Below are 20762 nucleotides of genomic sequence, written 5' to 3'. Positions count from 1 at the left end.
TAATTTTAGTTTTAATTTCGTTGTCAATTTTTGTTTTCAGATTCAATTAGTTTTAATTAGTTTTTAGAGTGTGTTTGCTAGTTTAATTAGTTTGTATTTTTTGGGGAAAATGCTTAGTTTTAGTTTAGTTTTTATTAGTTTTAGTTTTTTTGTAAAGGGCTCTTTGTTGGGTGGCAGATTCAATGAGGTCACAATAAATGTTTCCTTTATTTCCTTTGTCTGATCCATTCTTGTCTGATCCAGTTCCAATAAGTTTATTAAGTCATAAAACCAGATAGATGAAATAGATTTCATATCAACCAAAAAGATTTACGTATGAAAAAAGTTGACAAAGACGAAAATGAAGGACTTTTTCACTATAATCTTAGTTAATTTTGTTGCCACAAAATACAGTTTCAGTTAGTTATCGTTTTAATTTTATTCAGTTTACAAAAATGTTTTTTCAATTCTAGTTGTTGTTTTTTTCGTTAGTTTCCATTAACTATAATAACCTTGGTGTGGACAGATATATGCGGACACAGCTCCATCAATTTGGTGCATCTGATTGCATTGAAACGAAAAGTGTAGCCACGGCCTATATGACTTTATCTGTGTGTGTGTGTGTGTGTGTGTGTGTGTGTGTGTGTGTGTGTGTGTGTGTGCAGCCCAGTCAGTAAAGTCTTGATGCTGTCTGCCTGAATGAGCGCCGTCACGCAGCCACCAGCTGCACATGCAGTGACACCGCAACACAACACAGTGACTCTCAATGTAATTCACAACCACTACAATGAATCAGTCTGAGGAAAAACATCAGCAACAAGAACTAAGGTGCATGACGCAGTATGAAATACATAACTGATGACATGCTGCTGTATTAATGTTTGTTTTCCCCGCAGAATGACGTGTCGGAAGGTGGAAAGTTGCTAGTACGGAGCTAACTCGAGCTTTTCCTCCTCTGTCATCACAAACCAAGCAAAGTCCCAGCCCCGCAGGGGATTTATTGTTAATCTACTGTGAGGGCGAGTAGATGAATGAATTTAGAATGAACAGAAGACAGAAGACGACAGAGGAGAATAAAGGAGTGTTTGACTCAATGCTTTCAGCTCTATTTGTGGGTCAGCCACTACTATGTCATTCTATTAAACAGTGGAAGGGTTGTCTATAACAGGGGTCCTCAAATGGGGGTTCGCGTACCCCTGGGGGTGCATGAAGGCACTCTTGGGGGTACGTGAGATTATAAAATATACATTTAAAAAGTAGCATCCATGCAAAAATCCTTTAAAAATAATTATTTAATCGATATTTTAGGAAAATATAAGTATAAGTTCATAAAATTGATTTTATATTCAGTAGGCTATTCAATTTGATTCTCCTAAAAACCCAGAGTGTCCCCCATACCAGGATGGTTGGACCCAACCTGTCATATGCCACCTGGCATCACCTGTCAATCACCTGAAAACTCAAAGATGGAGTCGTGGTTGAAGCGTAGCAGTTATAGTTTTAAATGCTTATACGCTCACTGTTTTTACTACATTAGTGTGAATCACTACATTTTAGTGATGAGAAATATTTGCAATAAATTTAGTCATGGATTATTAACATTTAAAATGTTTGAAAAGGTTTTTTTTTTTCCAAATGTTTGAATTTTATATGTGTTTATCAGTTCCAAAGTTTAATAAATCAGACACTGATGGCACAGTGCTCTGTTTTTAGTCTCTTTTTTTTTTTTTTTTTTTTACCAAAAATGCTTTGCCCTGGTTAGGGGGTACTTGGCTGAAAAAATATTTCACAGGATGTACATCACTGAAAAAAGGTTGAGAACCACTGGTCTATAAAATCTATCATCTTATCTGTTAGATTTTAGTCTTCTTCTTCTCAGGCATGACTTTTGCAGTTTGGGTGGGTTTTTTTCAGTGGCACAATGTTGTTTATCTCCAAAATTGCTCTCTGTATTTCTGCAGGATCTCACATATGTATAGCTGAACTCAGTCGCCAGAATAAAATTGGCATTTTACATTTTTACAAACCAGAGGTATGTATTTTGAACCACAAATATGTGTTTCTAAACAGCTGAAACCTCACTATAAATATGTGAAACTCACTTTATTTTTACGGCCCCAAAGTTTTTGGTTACTCTCAGAATCCTCGTACACATGATTATCACCGGTTTTTGTTTTTTATTGTAATTCATAATTTTTAAAGTTATTTATTGACCTTTTTCATCCTCAATTTGATCCTTATTTGAACCTCAGCCAGCTGCGTTGCAAGTTCTAAGCCTTGATGGTATGTGCTCTACCGATGAACCGCCGGGACGCCCACAATCGCTGTTTTAAACACTTTAAAACCACTTGATTAAGGTTAGGTTAAAAGAGCAATGTCAGGCTTTAAAAACCAATAATTCCAGACAAAACTTCAACCAGTGTGTGAACACCAGTCTCTCAGTTTATAGTACTGGGTTGGGTGTAGGGGTGCGCGATATGGCCCTAAAAGAATATCACGATATTGCAGGCTATTTTTGCAATAACGATATTCTTGACGATATTTGGAAATACTTAAAAAGATATAGAAAATATGATTTTTTTTGTCTGTATAAATAATTAAAAATCTAAAATGTAGTTTGAAGTACAAATCTCAACAGTTGCCAAATACAAATTTTTCTACTCTTGACTCTTGAGTATGAGCAAATAATAAAAACAACCATTTAGGGGTTCCGGGGGCATATTTGTATAAAATTTTGTAAAGGAGAATAAAGGTTCTTGTATGTTTTATTTAAGGCATCTTATTTTGACAGTCTTCTTGTAAATTCTGTGGTGGATTCTATTGACACACTGTGCTCTTATTTTGAAAGCTGCATGTGTTTAGTGACAGGGAGTAAGTAGCTTTTTGTGATTAAAACAACTTTAAGCACTACATCAAGAAGTAAGAACGTTGCCAATATCATGATATGCATTTTTTTTAAACCATAAAAAAAATATACCAATATTATTGTGAACGATACGATATGGCACACCCCTAGTTGGGTGTTGCCGTCTCAGGCCCACTGTGAATCTACGTGGCTTCTAACATCAAATGGTTTTGTCGCTGGACAAACAACATTACAGATCAACATATCTGTGGTTTGCAGAAACGTAAAACATCATATTTATTGCAGGCAAGCGGGCTAGTATAACTGCCCTGAATAGTCTTTTTAGAGGTAGTAATGATAAAAGACAACAGATAAAGAGGAGAAATAAAACAACAACAAGTAGCAATAAATAAAATAAATGACTTGCAGGTGGCACAATGGCTCGGCAGTCTTGGAGATTGTGCTGTAAATGCAAAATTACACTTTCTGTCTCTTCCCTCTAACCTTTGTGAGTTATTTTGACTGGAAGACATTATCTCGCAAAAGAATCTAGAAATACACTGCATGTCTTGCCCTGCGCTCTGGATGTGTCTCAGTAATGATGAATTAGCTGCAAAACACTGATAGCACACTGTAAAAGTCAGGAGGTCAGGACAGGTAAAGGTTCTTTTGGCTTCATTTACCACACAAACAGCCCAGTACTCCAAACAGGGGAGAGCGTACTTTTTTTATACACTAAATGCTGCGGTTACTTCAGCAGGAGGTAACTCACAGACTAGGCACTGATGCAAGACGTTGAAATAGACTTTTACAAACCTTTTGCCAAAATACCCTTCATTTGATTTATTCACTGTCTCCTCCCTTCCTCGTCCTCTCCTATCTGTGTATAAGTTAGACATTATAAACCATTCTGTTCCCTTTAGACTAATGCTTCACATATACCAGGCATTAATATCGTCCCCACAGAGATAACTCTGTTAGATGGAGTGAATGTGTGTGAGTGTGCATGTGAATACAAACTTGCCTATGTGTGCATGTGTGTCCGGATTTTCATCAGATGAGAAATGAGTTATCTGCCCCCACCCCTACCCCTCCCTCGCCACATATTAATTACATCAGGCTTGTGATATATGGACAGATTACAGGGTGTAAAATGCATTATTTCCTTGTGGAAACAGGCCCCAGGAGAGATCCATCAGCCGGCATCACGCCCGCTTTGTGGCTCATTACATCATACGTGAGCATGCAGCTTACCTGCCACAACCGGAGGAATGTGTCCTCCTGCGCACGACATGAATTCAACACTGTCCTCACCAGAAAAATGACAGCGTTGCTTTTGCAAATGCCTGAATAAGGCTGAGAATAGGTTTACCTGACAAGTTGACTGTTGTCCCTCAGAGCAGAAAGACAGCCTTTTAACCCCTCAGCAAGGCATTTGTTGGGCCAACAATTGAATAATCTTAACCCTTTATCGGGCGAAGAACTGTATTTGGTAACTTCAGTGGATATTAAGCTGGGTCCCCATGTCTCTCTGTTTGGTAGTGGAACCACATGGATTTCTTCCAGCTAATCAGCAAAGATCAGGCTACGTCACAGACAGTGACACCATGACATCTGACCAATCAGTATGATAATAATATAATAATTAGGGCCGGGACTTTAATGCGTTAATTTAGATGAATTAATTACACAAAAATAAACGCGTTAAAAAAATTGACACATTTTAATCACACTTATTTTTGCACCGCAGAACGTTTCTCACTGGATGAGTTTCAGGCGGACCGATTATACTGGAGCACCAACTAGTGTTCATGAGTTCAGACAACAACAAACCACAGTGAACATGAAGGAAGAAGCTGATGAGACGCTTTGGTTGGCCCCGTGGATGATGGGACATTTTGTTACTAAAAACCAACGGATGGAAGCGTCGATAAGAGCATGGTTGTGTTGCTATGCAACAAGGAATTCACATATCACCGCAGCACATCCAGCCTCAAGTATCACCTCAATGCAAAACATATAGCAGCTAGCGGCTAGTGTGGTAGCTAGCGTGGATTGTGTTTTACTTAAAAAACCAAAGTATTATAGTTTACAGAAGGTCTACCTACCTATAGGCTACCTGAATTTATGAAATGTACTATATTTATAAATATGCTATTGCTACACTTAATGGCAAAAATTGCACTGGTCTGTTGGACTTGAACAAAAATAAACAATATTTTTGTTGCTTAAGCTTATATACTAAAAATCCATGTGAAAAAAATTACTCACTGTTCTCAGGTCAAATTTTTATATGCTATTAAAATGCAATTAATTTTGATTAATTAATTACAAAGCCTCTAATTAGTTAGATACATTTTTTTGATAGAGCCCCGGTCCTAATATTTATATGCAATTAAAATGTGATTCATTTCAAATAATTAATTACAAAGCCTCTAATTAATTTGATTTTTTTTTTTAATCGAGTCCCTGCCCTAATAATAATATTAACCTTATTGACCTTGACCTCCAATGTAAAAATGAAAATCTGCAAGAAACAGTCGTACAAACAGAGTTATTCTTCAGTGACTTGTACGAGGAGAACTTGACTATGACGGCAAGACGAGAAAAAAGTTGTAAATTTACTAGATTAAAGTGGCAAATCTACAAGAAAAAAAGTCGCAGATTTAAGAGATTTAGAGTGGCAAATCTGTGTGAAAAAAGTCACAGATTTACGAGAAAAAAGTGGAAAAAACTACCTTTTTTCTCGCAGATTCACCACTTTAAGTTTCATAAATGTGCACATTTTTTTCTCGTAGATTTGCCACTTTAATCTCATAAACTTTTTTTCTCAAAATATTACCCCCCTCCCCCAGGTCCGCATGTTTTTTTACACATTCTGGCAGTATGCAATATCCTACAATATTCTCTAGGGTTGAAATCTGGAATTTGCAAGTGTTTCAATGAGTGCCCTATTAAGGGTTAACACAGTAGAAATGGTGAAACAAACAGAAGTGGCCAGGCTGAGACCAGACTTTACTTTGCTCATGCTCAGTTCTTTTTTGTTCTTAGCACTTTAGGTTGAATACTCTGTAGCTTCGGGTCACTTGCTTCTGCATTTACTCACTCAAGCAGCAGTGACTGCTTAATGAGCACTCACAAGTTTTAGAATTACACAATTAGGAATCATATATAATGGGCTTTTTTCGTTTGAACAACTTCTCGTCCAGCAGTTGTTTTAGCACTAGAACAGGGGTAGGCAACCTGCGGCTCCAGAGCCACATGTGTCTGTCTGCAGTGGCTCCCTGTGGCTCTGACAAAAAAATTATACAAAATGAAACGTTCATTTCTTTACATTTTCATTTATCATTTATCATTGGTGTAGGCCCAAAGCAATCTGTAAATGTGTAGCTTATATATATGATATGATATTAACATTTTTTAAAAACTTTTGTGTCAACTCTGGATCATAGCTTGCGAAAGTCTACAGTCCAGTGTCACCTTTAAATTTTGCTAACTTCAAGTCAAGTTTTCAATTCCCTAAGCAAGGACAGCTTTCGATTCAAATCTCCTGAGATATTTCTTCGGTGTCCAGCCTCATTTGCATTTGGGTCTTTCTTAAACTGAGAAAAACATATTAATAAATGCTCATTATGATCTATTAGTAATGTTGGTAGGCTAATTTAAACTCAGTTTAGTCTGTTCTATCTTTCTTGTAAGGCTCAAAATAAGGTTTGGAGCTCCATGCAGAAATTTTTTGGAAATTTTGCCAACAATGGCTCTTTTCTTAGTAAAGGTTGCCAACCCCTGCACTAGAACAAACGAGGGGTCAGTGTTAACCCCTGTATTTTCAAATGCATTTTAAGTAAAAACCCGACATCTCTCAGTTTTAACCAGAGGGTGGCCAGTTTGAATCCCAGGACTGACAGGTCTAGGGCTGCAGTAATGTGCTGCCCACTGCTTCCAGCATGGTGAGTGTTCACTGGTGTGTAAAGGATGGGTTAAATGCAGAGGTTAAACATTTCCTCCATGTAGGACTAATAAGGGAATGTTAATCCTAATCTTTACCAGTGAGGAGTCATTTATTCCCCCGCATAGAAATTGCGATATCATTCCAAATGTGTACCACGTCTGGTCGCCTTGCAATCTTTTAGTCGGCATAGCTTTTTGATTGTGAGACTGCAGGACAAACCATCAATTTAAAAAAACAAACAGGAGATGGACCATAACAAAAGAGAGATAAACGGGGAGTCCCGGTGGATCACTGGTGCAGCACATCCCACTAAGGCTGAGTCCATGCTGCGGTGGAACCAGGTTTGAATCCACCCAGAGGTCGCTTTGCCATCGCACCCCTTTCTATTCTCTCAATAAAGCTAAAATGCCCCAAAAAATAACCTGAAAACAAAAAACCATAAATGTCCAGGACATCAGTGAAGGACAGACTGATGGGGGAGAGGTATCGATGTGGCGTGACCGCTCATCTTCACCTGATGCCAACATGCAGTGTGTGGACAGTGGGCCGTCAAATAGTGTTAGCTGATGCACAGTAGTGTGTGTGTGTGTGTGTGTGTGTGTGTGTGTGTGTGTGTAAGGGGGAGGGAGAGAGAGAGAGAGAGAGAGGCATGCATGCATCTTTCGTGCTGAGGCTTAAACAAAATTACTTTTTATCATGATTTTTTTTATTATATTCTAATTTTCTTATTTATTCTATATTTCCTATTTTCTTTAGGGCCAATGTCGTATTTTAAAATGGTTACCATGTATGATTAAATATTTGAAAAAATATTTGAATTCATCTCTCTGCAAATCAATAAAGCCTGATTGTAAAATTAATAAACTTCATAAAGTGAATTTTAAAATGTTTTTTTTTAAGTCTTATTAGACTTTTTACAACCCTGGGTCCAAAACAGTTGGGATGCTGTGAAAAATGTCAGAAAAACAGATTTATAATTTGTAAATAGACTTGTTCTGAATGTTTATGTGTTTTTATTGTTATAAATATGTATATATACATTACATACACATTGCAACAATATAAATTATATTGCTATATTATGTGTTATATGAGTTTCACACAGTGTACCAAAATTTTGGGAATCTGGGTTGAATTCAAAATGTGCAACTCTTCTAAACACCCTGTTTGTGATTCCTGATGCTGTTACATTAGGAGGTAAAAATGACCCTGTGGCGTTTCTAGGAGCTGTTGGAATGTTGGCAGATCAAGTGGAACAAGACCAGCAGCAGGAAGCAACACTTGACTGCACAGTCTGTTTACCTCCAGTTGAACTCTGGTGTTAAAACTTAAAAAATAAGCAAACATTAACCACCTCAAGGTCCTGCTCTTACCAGACTAAGTGAGGCTGTAACAGAGAAACCCCTGCAGTATATCTTATTACTTATGTATTCAGCTTTCCATTCGTAAAAAGAAGACTGTGTTACTAAAACTGACATATCTAGCTTTAAAGTTCTGTCTCTGCAGAGGTTAGAGGATATTTTCTCACAGTCAAAATATGGATGTTTTAGCTAACAGACTTGTGGCAAAAATAAATATAAGGGAAAATTCCAATAACTTGAAGTAGAAAAGCTGAAACTGAATATTTCCAAGCCAACAAGATCTCCAACCTAAACAACAGAATAGGTCACCTGTCAATACCAACTACAACAACCACAGAGCGGAGCATTCTACAAAAAGTGCGGATATCATTATACATAAAAGTAAGGTTCGCTGTTGGAAAAAAAAGCCTAAATTAGTTGAATTTAGGCTAAGAACCACTGACCTAGGTTTAAGCCAAAAGGTCCCTGGTAAGGCGTTATAAAAGAAAGTTTAAACAGTAAATAAATGCACATAAATGTTGGTACTGAAGTATGTAAGGTTAGCTGTTGGTTTGCTCGACCTGCATTGCCAAGTGCAACATCTGTGCTTTATACTACACCTCTGTGTCATTCATAATTACTATGGCTGCTGCAGGGCGGGGGAGGACAGCCTCAAATGTAAATATGGCTCTATTTTGCTGCTTTTACAAACCACCTATGGGGTTCAGAACACACTTTAATATACAATGCTGATATTAAAACAGGCAAAAATAACATGTTCCATAAAGTTCCATTTTAAACAATGTGACTCAGAAGGTGGTTACCAACATTTAACAGTTAGTGTATGATGACGATGGCTTCACTACACCAAGGTTTTTATAGTTAACAAAAACTAACGACATTACGTAAACTGGAATTGAAAAAATATTTATATAGTTATATATAAATAACTATAAAAATAGTTAACTAAAATAGAAATAAAAACGACAGTTTAAAAAAAAAAAACCATAACTAACTGAAACTGTGTTGTGTGGTTACAAAACTAACAAAAACTAACTAAAATTATAGTGAAAATGTCCTTCGTTTTTGTCTTTGTCAACTTTTTTCATGAGTAAACCTTTTTGGTTGATATGAAATCTATTTCATCTATCTGGTTTTATGACTTAATAAACTTATTGGGGCTGAGATGGATCAGACAAAGGAAATAAAGGAAACATTTATTGTGACCTTATTGAATCTCCTACCCAACAAATACCCCACTACAAAAAAACTAAAACTAACACTAAAACTAATAAAATCTAAACTAAAACTAAGCATTTTCCAAAAAATAAAAACTAGCAAACTCACTCGCGCAGTAATGTGCTGCCCACTGCTCCTTGCATGCTGCGTTCACTTGTGTGTAAAAAAGGATGGGTTAAATGCAGAGGTTGAATTTCCCCATTGTGGGATTAATAAAGTAATCTCCTTCTTCTAAAAACTAAATAAAACTAACTGAATTTGAAATCAAAAAATCACAACAAAATTAAAACTAATGAAAAATCCCAAACTGTTATAACCTTGCACTACACCACTGCATGAGAGCCAAAGACCACAGCTCACATCCTGCATCAGCCGTAACTGTTGGTTTCATTGAATCACGACTGCTGTTTTCCTGAACCTGATCGGTCAGAAAATGATCATATGAATAATTTTTATGCATTTGGGACAAAAAAAATAGGTCAGCTCAGACGATACAACTATGAGTAGTAGTGGAAAGCAATGACAAACAGACTTCACACTACACTAGGCTCTCAGCGTGCTGCTGTTTGAACCGCAGTGACTCTGAGGAAACGCTCTTCACAAAGTGAGCCGAGCACAAACTCTGAGTTTGACCTTATTAGTTGGATGGTTCTTTGTTGCCGCAGCTATTGGAACAGGTTGGCAGGTTTGCCAGCGTTTATCAGAGCGTATTAGACCTTCGCTGGGCTTCTATTAAACTTAATGAACATTTAAATCCTTTAATGGATTGAAGGGAATTGAGAGCGGCAAATTATCAGCTAGACGCTCTCCGCCGGTGTTGATAAAGACACCCGCCGCTGGAACTTGAAGAGACGCATTTGAGACAGCAGCCTCCCCCTCTTTCCCTCTCTTCATCTCACTTTGTTCTCCCCCCGTGACCGTCTCACACTCTCCTTGTTTCTGTCCTTCATTCCTTCTTTCTGTTTGCCCGTGTATCCCTCTATCACACAGCCTCTCTTTTGTTTCTAACACACGCTGTGTTCCTCTGTCTGTCTATAACAGAGGAGAGGAGGCTGTTGCTGCAGAGCCAGATCTCCGTCATTCATCAGTCCCCGTGAAGGCAACATCATAGAGATCTCTCTCCAGGAGGGATGTGCTAACACAACCACAACAGCAGCCCATTACAGAGCTGTCAGCCGTTGCCTACAACCTTCTCTCCCTGTCTCTCAGTCTGGCTTTATCCTCAGCCATCTCAGTGAAAGATCTTCCACCCCACATGCTAGCAGAGAAGAGAAACATAAATTACCCAAAGACACAGCTGCAATCACAGAGCATAACGGAGCCGGCCCAGGGGCTGCTGAACTCTGGCCAGCCCAGCATCAGGTCCTGCTAATGGGTGGACAGGGCTCAAGAGAGGCCCCTGCTTTCTGAGGCCTCGCCTGCTTCTGGCTCAGCTCAGGAGGACTGGCAGACCCGGCCGTATTGATCTGGTAGCTCCTATATTCCTGTCGACAGCTGGCTAACAAGGCTGATGTCTCAATAAAGACTGGAGCCTTGGGGGGAAAGGGGGAGCAGCCGGCCGACAGACAGCAACCTGTGTAGAGACAAACCAGCAGACAGAGGGAGGGAACGGTTCACGCCCTCTCTGCTTCTTTAATGCGCTCCCACAACAGCACACACAGGCTGTCCCCCTCAGGATCACACTGGAAACTCTTACTATTGAACAGATAGTGAAAAAGGGTCATGAGCTAAGGACAAATACCAACCTGGTCTCACAGGAATCCGTGACATAGCCACGGATTTGCCACTTTCGCTTAACTCAAAATCCGTGGAATAGCCACGGAATCACTCAAATTTCAGTGAAACTGACACGGATTTCGCTACAATGCAAGTTAATATTTTTTCCTATTGGTTTGTTCCAAGACACATGACTTTCAAGGTCCCGGCGGTCAGAACAAAAAACATGGCGGACAGTTCTCTCATTTTTAGTGAAAAAAAACAATATTTTGACTTTCTGCATAAAAATGGATTTTGATCACATTTCTAGCGAGAAATATATGTTTTATTTTCTAAATATTCCCTCAGTGAATGTACATAATCACTTTGTGTGTTGGAATAGCCACGGGATATGACTGTCATTAATTTGCATTGTAGCGAAATCCGTGTCAGTTTCACGGAAATTTGAGTGATTCCGTGGCTATTCCACGGATTTTGAGTTAAGCGAAAGTGGCAAATCTACAAGAAAAAAAGTTGCAGATTTAAGAGATTTAAAGTGGCAAATCTGCGTGATAAAAGTCACAGATTTACGAGAAAAAAGTGGGGGAAAGCAACTTTTTTCTTGCAGATTCACCACTTCTCATAAATCTGCGCATTTTTTTCTCATAGATTTGCCACTTTAATCTTGTAAACTTTTTTCTCAAAATATTTCCCCCCTACCCTGGTCCATATGTTTCTTTACACATTCTGGCAGTACGTAACATCCTCCAATATTCTCTAGGGTTGAAATTTGGAATTTGCAAGTATTTCAATGAGTTAATCCTTATTTATTTAATCCTATTAAGGGTTAATGTGATAAACAGATAAACATCAATCTTTTATTGGAAAAAAGCAATGAATAAAGCCACATTCTAACAACTATTTCAGTTTCAAGGTGAAACCATGAGTAATTAGTACAGAACTCTGCTAGCACACAACACAAGCCCTTCCAGACTTTGAGCCCAGCACATCTCCAAATGATCTTCTATCCATTATAGACTGGGAACTGACAGCTGTAAGTGATTGAGCAAAACAAACAAAGAAGTGAGTGTGCGTGTGAAAGAAACACACTAACAGACTGACTAATGAGGCTGGTGATCTATTTTTGATGCTGAGACTTCAGGATATAGTTTGGCCGCTGTATGTGATGAGGAGGTGGAGAGAGACAGCTCCATGAGTCAATAAAAGGCGAAAAAAATATAAGACCATGAAGGAAAACATCTTTCCTTGTCAGTGAGTCTGTTGAAGTGTCCTTGAGCCAATATGGGCTCATTAATGCCACACGTTCCATACAGATACACTGTAATGAATTTCACTGTAAAATAACAGTAAAATACTGGCAGCAGGGACGCCAGTATTTAACTGTTATTTTACAGTCCATGTACTATAATTTATTTTAACAGTATATTATCATATTTTGGATTACAGTATATGACTGTAGGATAATGGTGGATGTTGTGGTTATTTTATAGGGCATTTATTGTAATTTTCAAACAGTATAATACAGTTTAATGCTGTTAAATTACAGTTATCTATTGTTAATTGACCGATTTAACTCTTAATTTACATGTGAGGGATTAACAGTATTTTACAATTATTTTAAAATACAGTAGGATTCTGTTGTAAATTCACCGTAAATACACAGCAATTTCTTACACTGTAGGGATGGAGACATATTTGACGGTATTTCTGCTTGGGAGGGAACCCCTCGAGGTCCCCCAGGAGGAGCTGGACGTTGTGGCTGGGGAGAGGGACGTCTGGAATGCCCTGCTTAGCCTGCTGCCCCCGCGACCCGGCCCCGGATAAGTGGAGGAAAATGGATGGATGGATGGATGGATGGATGGATGGATGGATGGACAAAATGGAGCAGTACCACCAGAAATCGTGTTCCTAGTGAGTCACAATCATTGGACAAAATCAAGAAAGTTAAAAAATGGTGGAAAGCGTTTGTCAGTGAAAACGCTCTCCGACATATTGCGATGTATTTAATGGCCTCACAGACCAGCACCGTCTACAATGCTGCCTCCGCTTTCGCCTCAAGAGGCACATTATTACAACCTCCTCCACCTCCGCTACTCTGAGCTGATCTGCCCTCTAGTGCATGTATTGCTTAATATCCATGCCAACATAAAGGACGCATGGAAACATGTGGGCAGTGACGGTTACATCGTTAGAAATAAACGCATCCATAGGAGCATAAACGAGGCTTAAGGACGACACACTCCAGGAAATTCAGCACTCATTACAAGAGCTTAAATGCTTTTTTCTTTGTAATCTGTTGCAGAAAGGTCTCCTCTGCAAGCTATTAATTATGACAAGTCCTTTTGCATTTTTCCTCATGTGATGTTACCAAACATGCAGCAGGTATTCTGCTAACTGAGGAGAGATCAATACAAACAGCAGTGTCTGCTGTAGCACTGATCAAAATCAAAAGCCTCATCTTTTTTTTCCTCATAGACAAAAATGTCTTTGCCTTTTATTGCCGAAAGAGAAAAACCTCAGCTCCCAGCAGTCTGCCTCCTTTCAACTTTTCCCACTTCATTTCCTGTTTTTTCCTGCGATTTTGTTGCATCTAAATTACATGTTCAAATCTTAGAATAACGGGGAAAAAAAGAGAAATCTTTGTTGCTATTCATCGTTCCCTGTCTCTGTGCTCCTTTCCCCCTTGGTCCTCCTGCAGCAGAGGTATGTGGAATAATCATCCACCTACAGTTTGCTCATTAGCAGCGAGTCCTGCTCTCTGCATGGGTCTTTTCATGTTCCTCAGTACTAACAACAACCTGAAGGAACGCTGTCCTCGCTGGGAAAGCGACGGTGTGAAACACTGTGCAGGAGTTGAATCAGGGACAGTGCCCGCAGACAGGAGGGGATACTGAGGGAACACCACCTCCATACAGCCAAGTGATTCACTACACACTCACAACAAATGTGGGAGCTGCTGGATACAGCAGCTGGGCTTCATGTCTTGCTCCCTACATGTGTTCGGCCTACACAGATTATCTCAAGGTTGATTTCAATACCGGTAACTCAATAACATTAACCCATAAGAACCCAGACGGGATATTAGTGGGGAAGTACCACAGAACAAGCGGACCACATAGAACACATTGATGATGTTTTTTAAAAAAAAATCTACCCCTAAATGTCAAAGATCTGTGATGTGACATTGGCGTTTATGGTATTTATGTTTATGATATTTCTTATTTAAAAAAAAAAAAAAAAAAAACTAGACACATTTTCTGCTTACAGAAACACAAATTTGCCTTTTTCTTTGCATCTCCACAACATACATCAACATTGTGACATTAATAGTGCTGTTTAACAACATAAAAAAAAATATATATATATATATATATTTTTTTTTTTTTTTTTTTTCCTTTTTCTTATTTTTCAACACCCAATATTGTTGATATGTTTGGTTGGTAGTATTGCCATTGTTATTATTATTATTTTTTTTTAACCATTTTAGCAACAGCAACAAAGAAGATATTATTGCCCAATTGATGCTTACCACACCTGCTTGTTTGTTTGTTTTAAACTAAATGGAAAAACCAATAAAAAATTGATCACAAAAAAGATTTTTAAAAACAAATAACCCATTTGCCGTTTTCTTTGCATCTCCATAACGTATATCAAAATTGTGACTTTAATTTGTTCAGGAAATATGGTCAGAACAAGTTAAATGCTATACAGGAAACCCTATTAAGTACAATTAGTCCATATATAACCAAGATATTGTCTAAGCTCATTAGTTTAAAATGTACGGATCTCATCCCAGCACTTATCTGATTGGCTGCTGCTTTGTTTTGAATTAGCGGAGAGCCAATCACATATCGGGCTGGTTCCTCTTTGTGTAGACTGTCAGACTTTGTGATGAAAAGTGGTGTTATAAAATTAAATAGTCATCCTGAAAAGTGGCTTTGGCAAGAAAACAAAGAGACTTTGAATTAAAAGCTGCAACTAAATAAAAAATGACCTGTCATAACATTTCATAATATTTCATCATAAACAGAGTTTTAAAAATGTGTTTGAATATTTTACAATTTCACATTTATTTATTTATTTGTATATATGTTCTGTTTTGGACTATTTATTTGGAAAAAAAATATTTTATCTAATTTTGATATTACCAATAATAACAATGTATTTTGACAGACCTGACTCCGTAATTCACGCAAACATCATCTCACCCGTATTTTATAACAGAAAGTCAAAGTAAAAATGGGGAAGACGGATGATGTGTGTAAAACGTTGCAGACGGGATCGCTGTTTTAAAAAAAAAAGAGATGAAAACGATTTGGTGTTTCTATGTGGTTTCATAGATCCACATAGAAACATCTAGTGGTAAATAATCCATTTAGAAACCACTGAGATTGCCGTTTTTTTGGCGTTGTGTTTTCACAATAACGTTGCTTTCTAAAGGAAACCATATATCTCCTTATTTTAAAAAAAAGATATAAACATGCATTTTTTTGTGGTAATTTCTTTTGTAATTGTTTTGTTGTAACCCATAAGTATGATTATCCTGTTAGTTTTGTGTTTATTTTGGGTTATTATGGTTGCATCTCATTTGTGGTTATAGAGTTTTGCTTCTTTGTTATTCGTGCTTAGTTACTATAGTTTCTGTACATTTAATTGTTTGATTTATCCTGTTATTGGTTATTGGGTTTTTTTTCTTTCTTTAACAAACATGGCAACATCTGAATTAAACTGTAATTTCTTTGAGAATGTGCAAGCTACAACAGCGTAAGAAAAGTTTTACTGTTTTTTTCTACCAAACATTGAATAATAATTGTTATAATATATTAATCCTCCAATAATTGGGAGATGTTGAATGCATTTCCCACCTCATATCCTGTTGTTTTTGTCTATTGACGAGCATACGGGCTTCTTCGTTACTGCTTTTTTTGGCACAATGCGGATTTTCTTTGTGCAATGAAACTGGAAATGCTGGGGATTGAACCCAGGGCTTCATACATGCAAAGCAAACACTCTACTACTGAGCTACATTTGTTTTTTTTGTCATTCGTGTTTAGTTACTATAGTTTCTGTACATTTAATTGTTTGATTTTTCCTGTTATTGGTTATTATTTTGTTTTCATTCCCTGACTGGTTGCTCTCTGGTCTCCCTCATTCAGGTGCTGAGCCTACGGTGGTGGATTGGTGTCCCCTTTGTATTGCATTTGCACTTGGTTGATTCTTTTACTTTTATTTGCTTCACGTGTGGTGTCCCTGGGACCCCCCTCTCTCCTTTGGATACAGTCTGTCACAGTAGGTCTCAGCACTGATTGGTCCCCCTTATTCCCCCTTAGCGAGTACATTTTTATAGTAGTTTTAAAACAGAAAATTGTGTAAATTAAAGTGTTTTTGTATCAACGAACTGCCGTCTCTGCCTCGTTACATAACGGACCTCAGTGCCTTCCTTCATTTGGATTAGTCCACTTAAAATAAATCTCTGGGTGAAATTCCCAGGGTGCCGTTGTCTGGCAACAATTTAAATTCATCAATACTGCCTTAAAAAGGCATAACCCCATAGCTTGTGCCGCCACAATCTGGCTGAAAGATTTGGTGCTCCTTTGTAAAATAAAATAATATAAATATCCTAGTACTAAATATTCCATTTAGAAACTGTTGGATTTTCTGAAAGAAAAAAAAAGCTTCATAGATGAAAACAAACCTGTTTTTGTAAGCTCTTTAAATGTATTTTTTTTACACAGTCTTTACTGTACCAGCATGCATCTTAAAGGGCGGCTCAAGTTTATATATAGGTTTTTTACTTTACAAAATATATGTTTTGCAATAAAATAGTCTTTACCATTTACCTGTGATACTTCAGTGTTAGCCGCGATGTCTGCTACGAAAGAAAATGTTTGCGTCAGCTTTAAGTGCGCAACTCCGTCCCTGCAAATGAAGTATGCGGGGACTTCACCTTCCTCTAATACACCCTGCTGCTCTCACTGATCCCAGCCGCTTTTCTTTTTCTTTTTCTGGATTAAAAAGGGACAAAAATCTGATTCTATAGTAATTACTGTGTCACTGTGGCACATAATGGATTTATCTTTTCACATTTCCATTGAAGAAAAACAAACACATTATGAAATGTCAAAATATTAGTACTAGCTTTTCCTTTGTCTCATTCTTTCCTCTTACTAACATACACACTCAGATATGAACACACACACATACACACAAGGCACTTAGTGAACAAATAAATGAGGGTTTGAAGGATGTGGCCAGGATGGACTGCTCACATATGTACATTGTGTCAGTGAGTGTATAGTCAGGCGTTCAGAAAGCCTTCTGGCCGTCTGCTCCGCAACATGAATATGACTGCAAACACGCACAATGAACAAAAACAAAATGGCTGGCCATGGCTCCTGCTCGTATATTAAATATACGTACAAAAACACAGCGTCTGTCTCCTGTGAGTGCTCTTGTGTTACGTGTATGTGTGTGTGTTGCAGTGTGTGTGCGCTCTCTGCATATTGTTGCGTGAGCCTGTTCTTCCACCAATTTAATTTTGTTCATTCCAAAGGTTATCTCTTCCATGTACATGTAATATTTGTAATTGCCCTCGAGTCGCACGCAGCGAAACCAAAGCAGAGAGAAGAAATTACATTTTTGGCACTATCATTTTTAATGCATTCAGTTATCACTTAGACATCCACTATTTGTTTAAAGGGCTTGATAACAATTGTGCTCCTAATCACTTCTAAAATAGAATGAAAGCAGTGGTTACTCTTCTGCAAGGTCTTGAAAAATTGATTTGTTTTTCTTGTGTTTATTTGGATTAATTAGTGTGCGCATTAAGAGCAAAATGGAGTTTTGGGGACGTTATATTCACAACTCTCTGGTGACTTTTTCCAGGAGTGAGATCGTCTTTCTAGAATGAACTGGTGTTAATAGAATAGTTGATTTAATCACATTGATTAAAATGTCAAATAACCTGATAGGACCAACTATATTTTTTTAAGGTGCACAGTTTTATTTCATGACAGAACAAATAAGAGTTTGGTGGAGGCCCATTCACAGTCTCTGCTCACAACTTTACAACACTTTGTCCTGCAGTATGTAGTAAGCCCTCAGCATGAAAGCACTCCAGTCAATGTGCTGCACTAAATAATGTGGGAATATGATCTGCCATGCCTCATATAAAAAACAAATTAATATTAGTTATATATATATATATATGTATATATATATATATATATATATAAACTAAATTCAGTTTTAGTGTCACATGACATGACATTTTTTAGGGGATTTCCAACCTTGAATCATTTCAGAATTAAATTCTAAAGGTCTGATGATGTAACATATAACCACAACATGCCTGTTTTGATTCCAGCTGAAGTCAGGTCCCTCTCCTGTCTACTTCTGCACTGTCAATTAGTAATTAAAGATTAAAAGCCCACACATAAAAAAATGAAAAAATTGGTTTAAAAAAAAAAAAAACCCTGACAAATTTTTAGAAGAAAACCTTACCAGCGTCAGTCTATTTGTGCATTTAAAATTGAGCCTCATGATCTGCATTTAATGCATATAACTATATATATATAATATTCACAAAATAATAGGATGATAGTGATTAAATAGAGTTTGCATGTGAGACGATATGAAGCGTAGTGATTTAGATTTTAGTGGTAGTTCGTATAAGCCGATCAATAACACGGCAATCCCTCCCACAGCTAAAGTCCGGGGGAACCCTTTCAGACCCGCAGAGAACTGACGGACAGTAAAACAGACTCATGAACAATGGGACTTTCGGTAAAGAAGTCTTTTTACACAACGGGACGAGGACGGCCGGATGAGCTCCGTATTCAATGGGGTAAAATACCTTAAATTCTTTAAACATAGCGAGCGGAGAGCACATTACACTTTATTTGTCTCATCAGACTGAAGCGCTAATCAGCAAAGGGCAACAATCATCACAGGAGAGGCTGAATGAAAATAACAGGAAAGACACAAGAGGGGAAGATGAAGACTTGACATGGAAGTCGAAAAGCGGGATTAGGGTCCAAACAGGAGCAGCGGGGAGGAGAAGGGAATAAAACAAGACGGGGTGTTAATGGCGGGTTGTACATGTGGTGGTCGGCTGGACCGAGAGCCTGTCTCTCTCTCTCTCTCTCTCTCTCTGTCTCTCTGTCTCTCTCTCTGTCTCTCTGTCTGACTGACCCGAGGCGGCCCAACTCTCTGGTCCAGACTTTACACAGCTTAATACAGGATAAGTGCTGCCCTCACCTCTCCACTGCTGAGCTGATCCCACCTGAACCAAACCACTGATCTCATTCTTTTTCCCCCCACTATCTCCTCCTCTTCTTCTTCTTCTGCTGCTTTTTCCCCTGCAGTGGTAAGCTGAATGTTACCATCAGGGCGAAGAAGGCCCTAACAGTCGACTCGCTGCTGTCACTCAACCTCCCGAGACCCGACCTATGTCAAGGACCCTGTCACACACACACACAGACACACACACACTTAAAGAAAGGCACCTGGGGACTTTGTGGTGTGTGTGTGGCATTAGTTGAACAAGTGACAACAACAGTTTTCCGTCTCGTGGTGGAAAGATGAAGGACAGGAGGATGGAAGTAAACAAACACAGGCTTAGGGGAGCAGAGTGTGTTGTGTGTTGTGTGACAAGAACACACACACACATAGGAACACACACAGCATTTATGAAGCTCCAAGTGAGATGTTCATCTCAGATTAGGTTTAGAATGGAAAAGGCGTAAACACACACACACACACACTCTCACACACTTTCACGTCAGCGCCTAACCTCTCAGCAGACACATGCGCTGTTACTGCAGTTGACACGCAACCCAAGCAAATATGAGCAATGTCAAAACGAGTTCACACACACACAGACATCACCCAGATTTCCTTGAGTTGTTGTGCAAAGCAAACTTTGATGTCATGCCCTGGGTTATGACACACAAACACACTATCTGAGTGTGTACACATGCATGGGTCACGTCCAGGAGCTCCACATGTATGAAGTTAATCCAGCTGTCAGAGAATAAGCATTGTTGAACTCTGTCTATTCTAATGAGCTCACACACACAGACACACACACTTACCTTCGTTACTGTTAGTTCCTGCGGTGCCCAGAGCCTGTAGTGATATAGTCCATAGCAGCATCGCAGCCAGCCCCGGATCTGAAGCCATGGTGTTCTCCCTCACACCCTGCCAGTCTCCCTCTGCCTCTCTCTCCCTCTCTCCTCTCTTACTCCCTCGCCCTCACTCTCCCTCTCTGCCACTCGCTGCCTCTCTCTCCTCTCCTCTCCCTGCTTCTTCTTCTGTGTCCCAGGGTTGAAGCAAGAGCGAGAGCCGGCGCTGAGGAGAGTGTGTGTGTGTGTGAGTGTGTGTGTAAGTGTGAGGGGCTGCGAGCTCATTGGGTTGGAGTTAGAGCCTGCCTCTGTGGCTCGCTTCAGTCTGCCGGCTCACTCACACACACACACACATACATACATACACTTTCAGCAGGCAGCCGGAGGGGGGAGGGACAAGCGTGTCTGTCAAATTCTCACCAGCCAATTAGAGCGCGGGATCATCCGGCGCTGCTCACTAAATGCACTCTTCATTGCCACACCCTCTTGTCCTACCTGCCTGGCCAACTCTCACTTTCTGTTTATCTCTCTGGGTCATGAGCTGGCACACTGCATCCCTCTCTCTC

At 38.8% G+C, this 20762-nt stretch overlaps 1 protein-coding gene across 4 annotated transcripts in view; it reads right to left on the bottom strand.

The window, feature by feature from the left end:
* epha8 (eph receptor A8) overlaps positions 1 to 20261 on the bottom strand; it is a 188916-nt gene extending 168655 nt beyond the window's left edge. For all 4 annotated transcript variants that reach the window (XM_059329522.1, XM_059329523.1, XM_059329524.1 and 1 more), the window contains exon 1: positions 20167 to 20261. In XM_059329522.1, coding sequence (XP_059185505.1) covers positions 20167 to 20254 — 88 coding nt within the window. In that variant the 5' untranslated portion in view covers positions 20255 to 20261. The remainder of the gene's footprint in view (positions 1 to 20166) is intronic.
* Between the last annotated feature and the right edge of the window lie 501 nt (positions 20262 to 20762).

The sequence above is a fragment of the Centropristis striata genome, chromosome 3, assembly GCF_030273125.1.
Source record: "Centropristis striata isolate RG_2023a ecotype Rhode Island chromosome 3, C.striata_1.0, whole genome shotgun sequence".
Taxonomy (NCBI): Eukaryota; Metazoa; Chordata; class Actinopteri; order Perciformes; family Serranidae; genus Centropristis; species Centropristis striata.
Note: the sequence above shows the minus strand (reverse complement) of the source record. Positions and strands in the feature narration are given on the sequence as shown.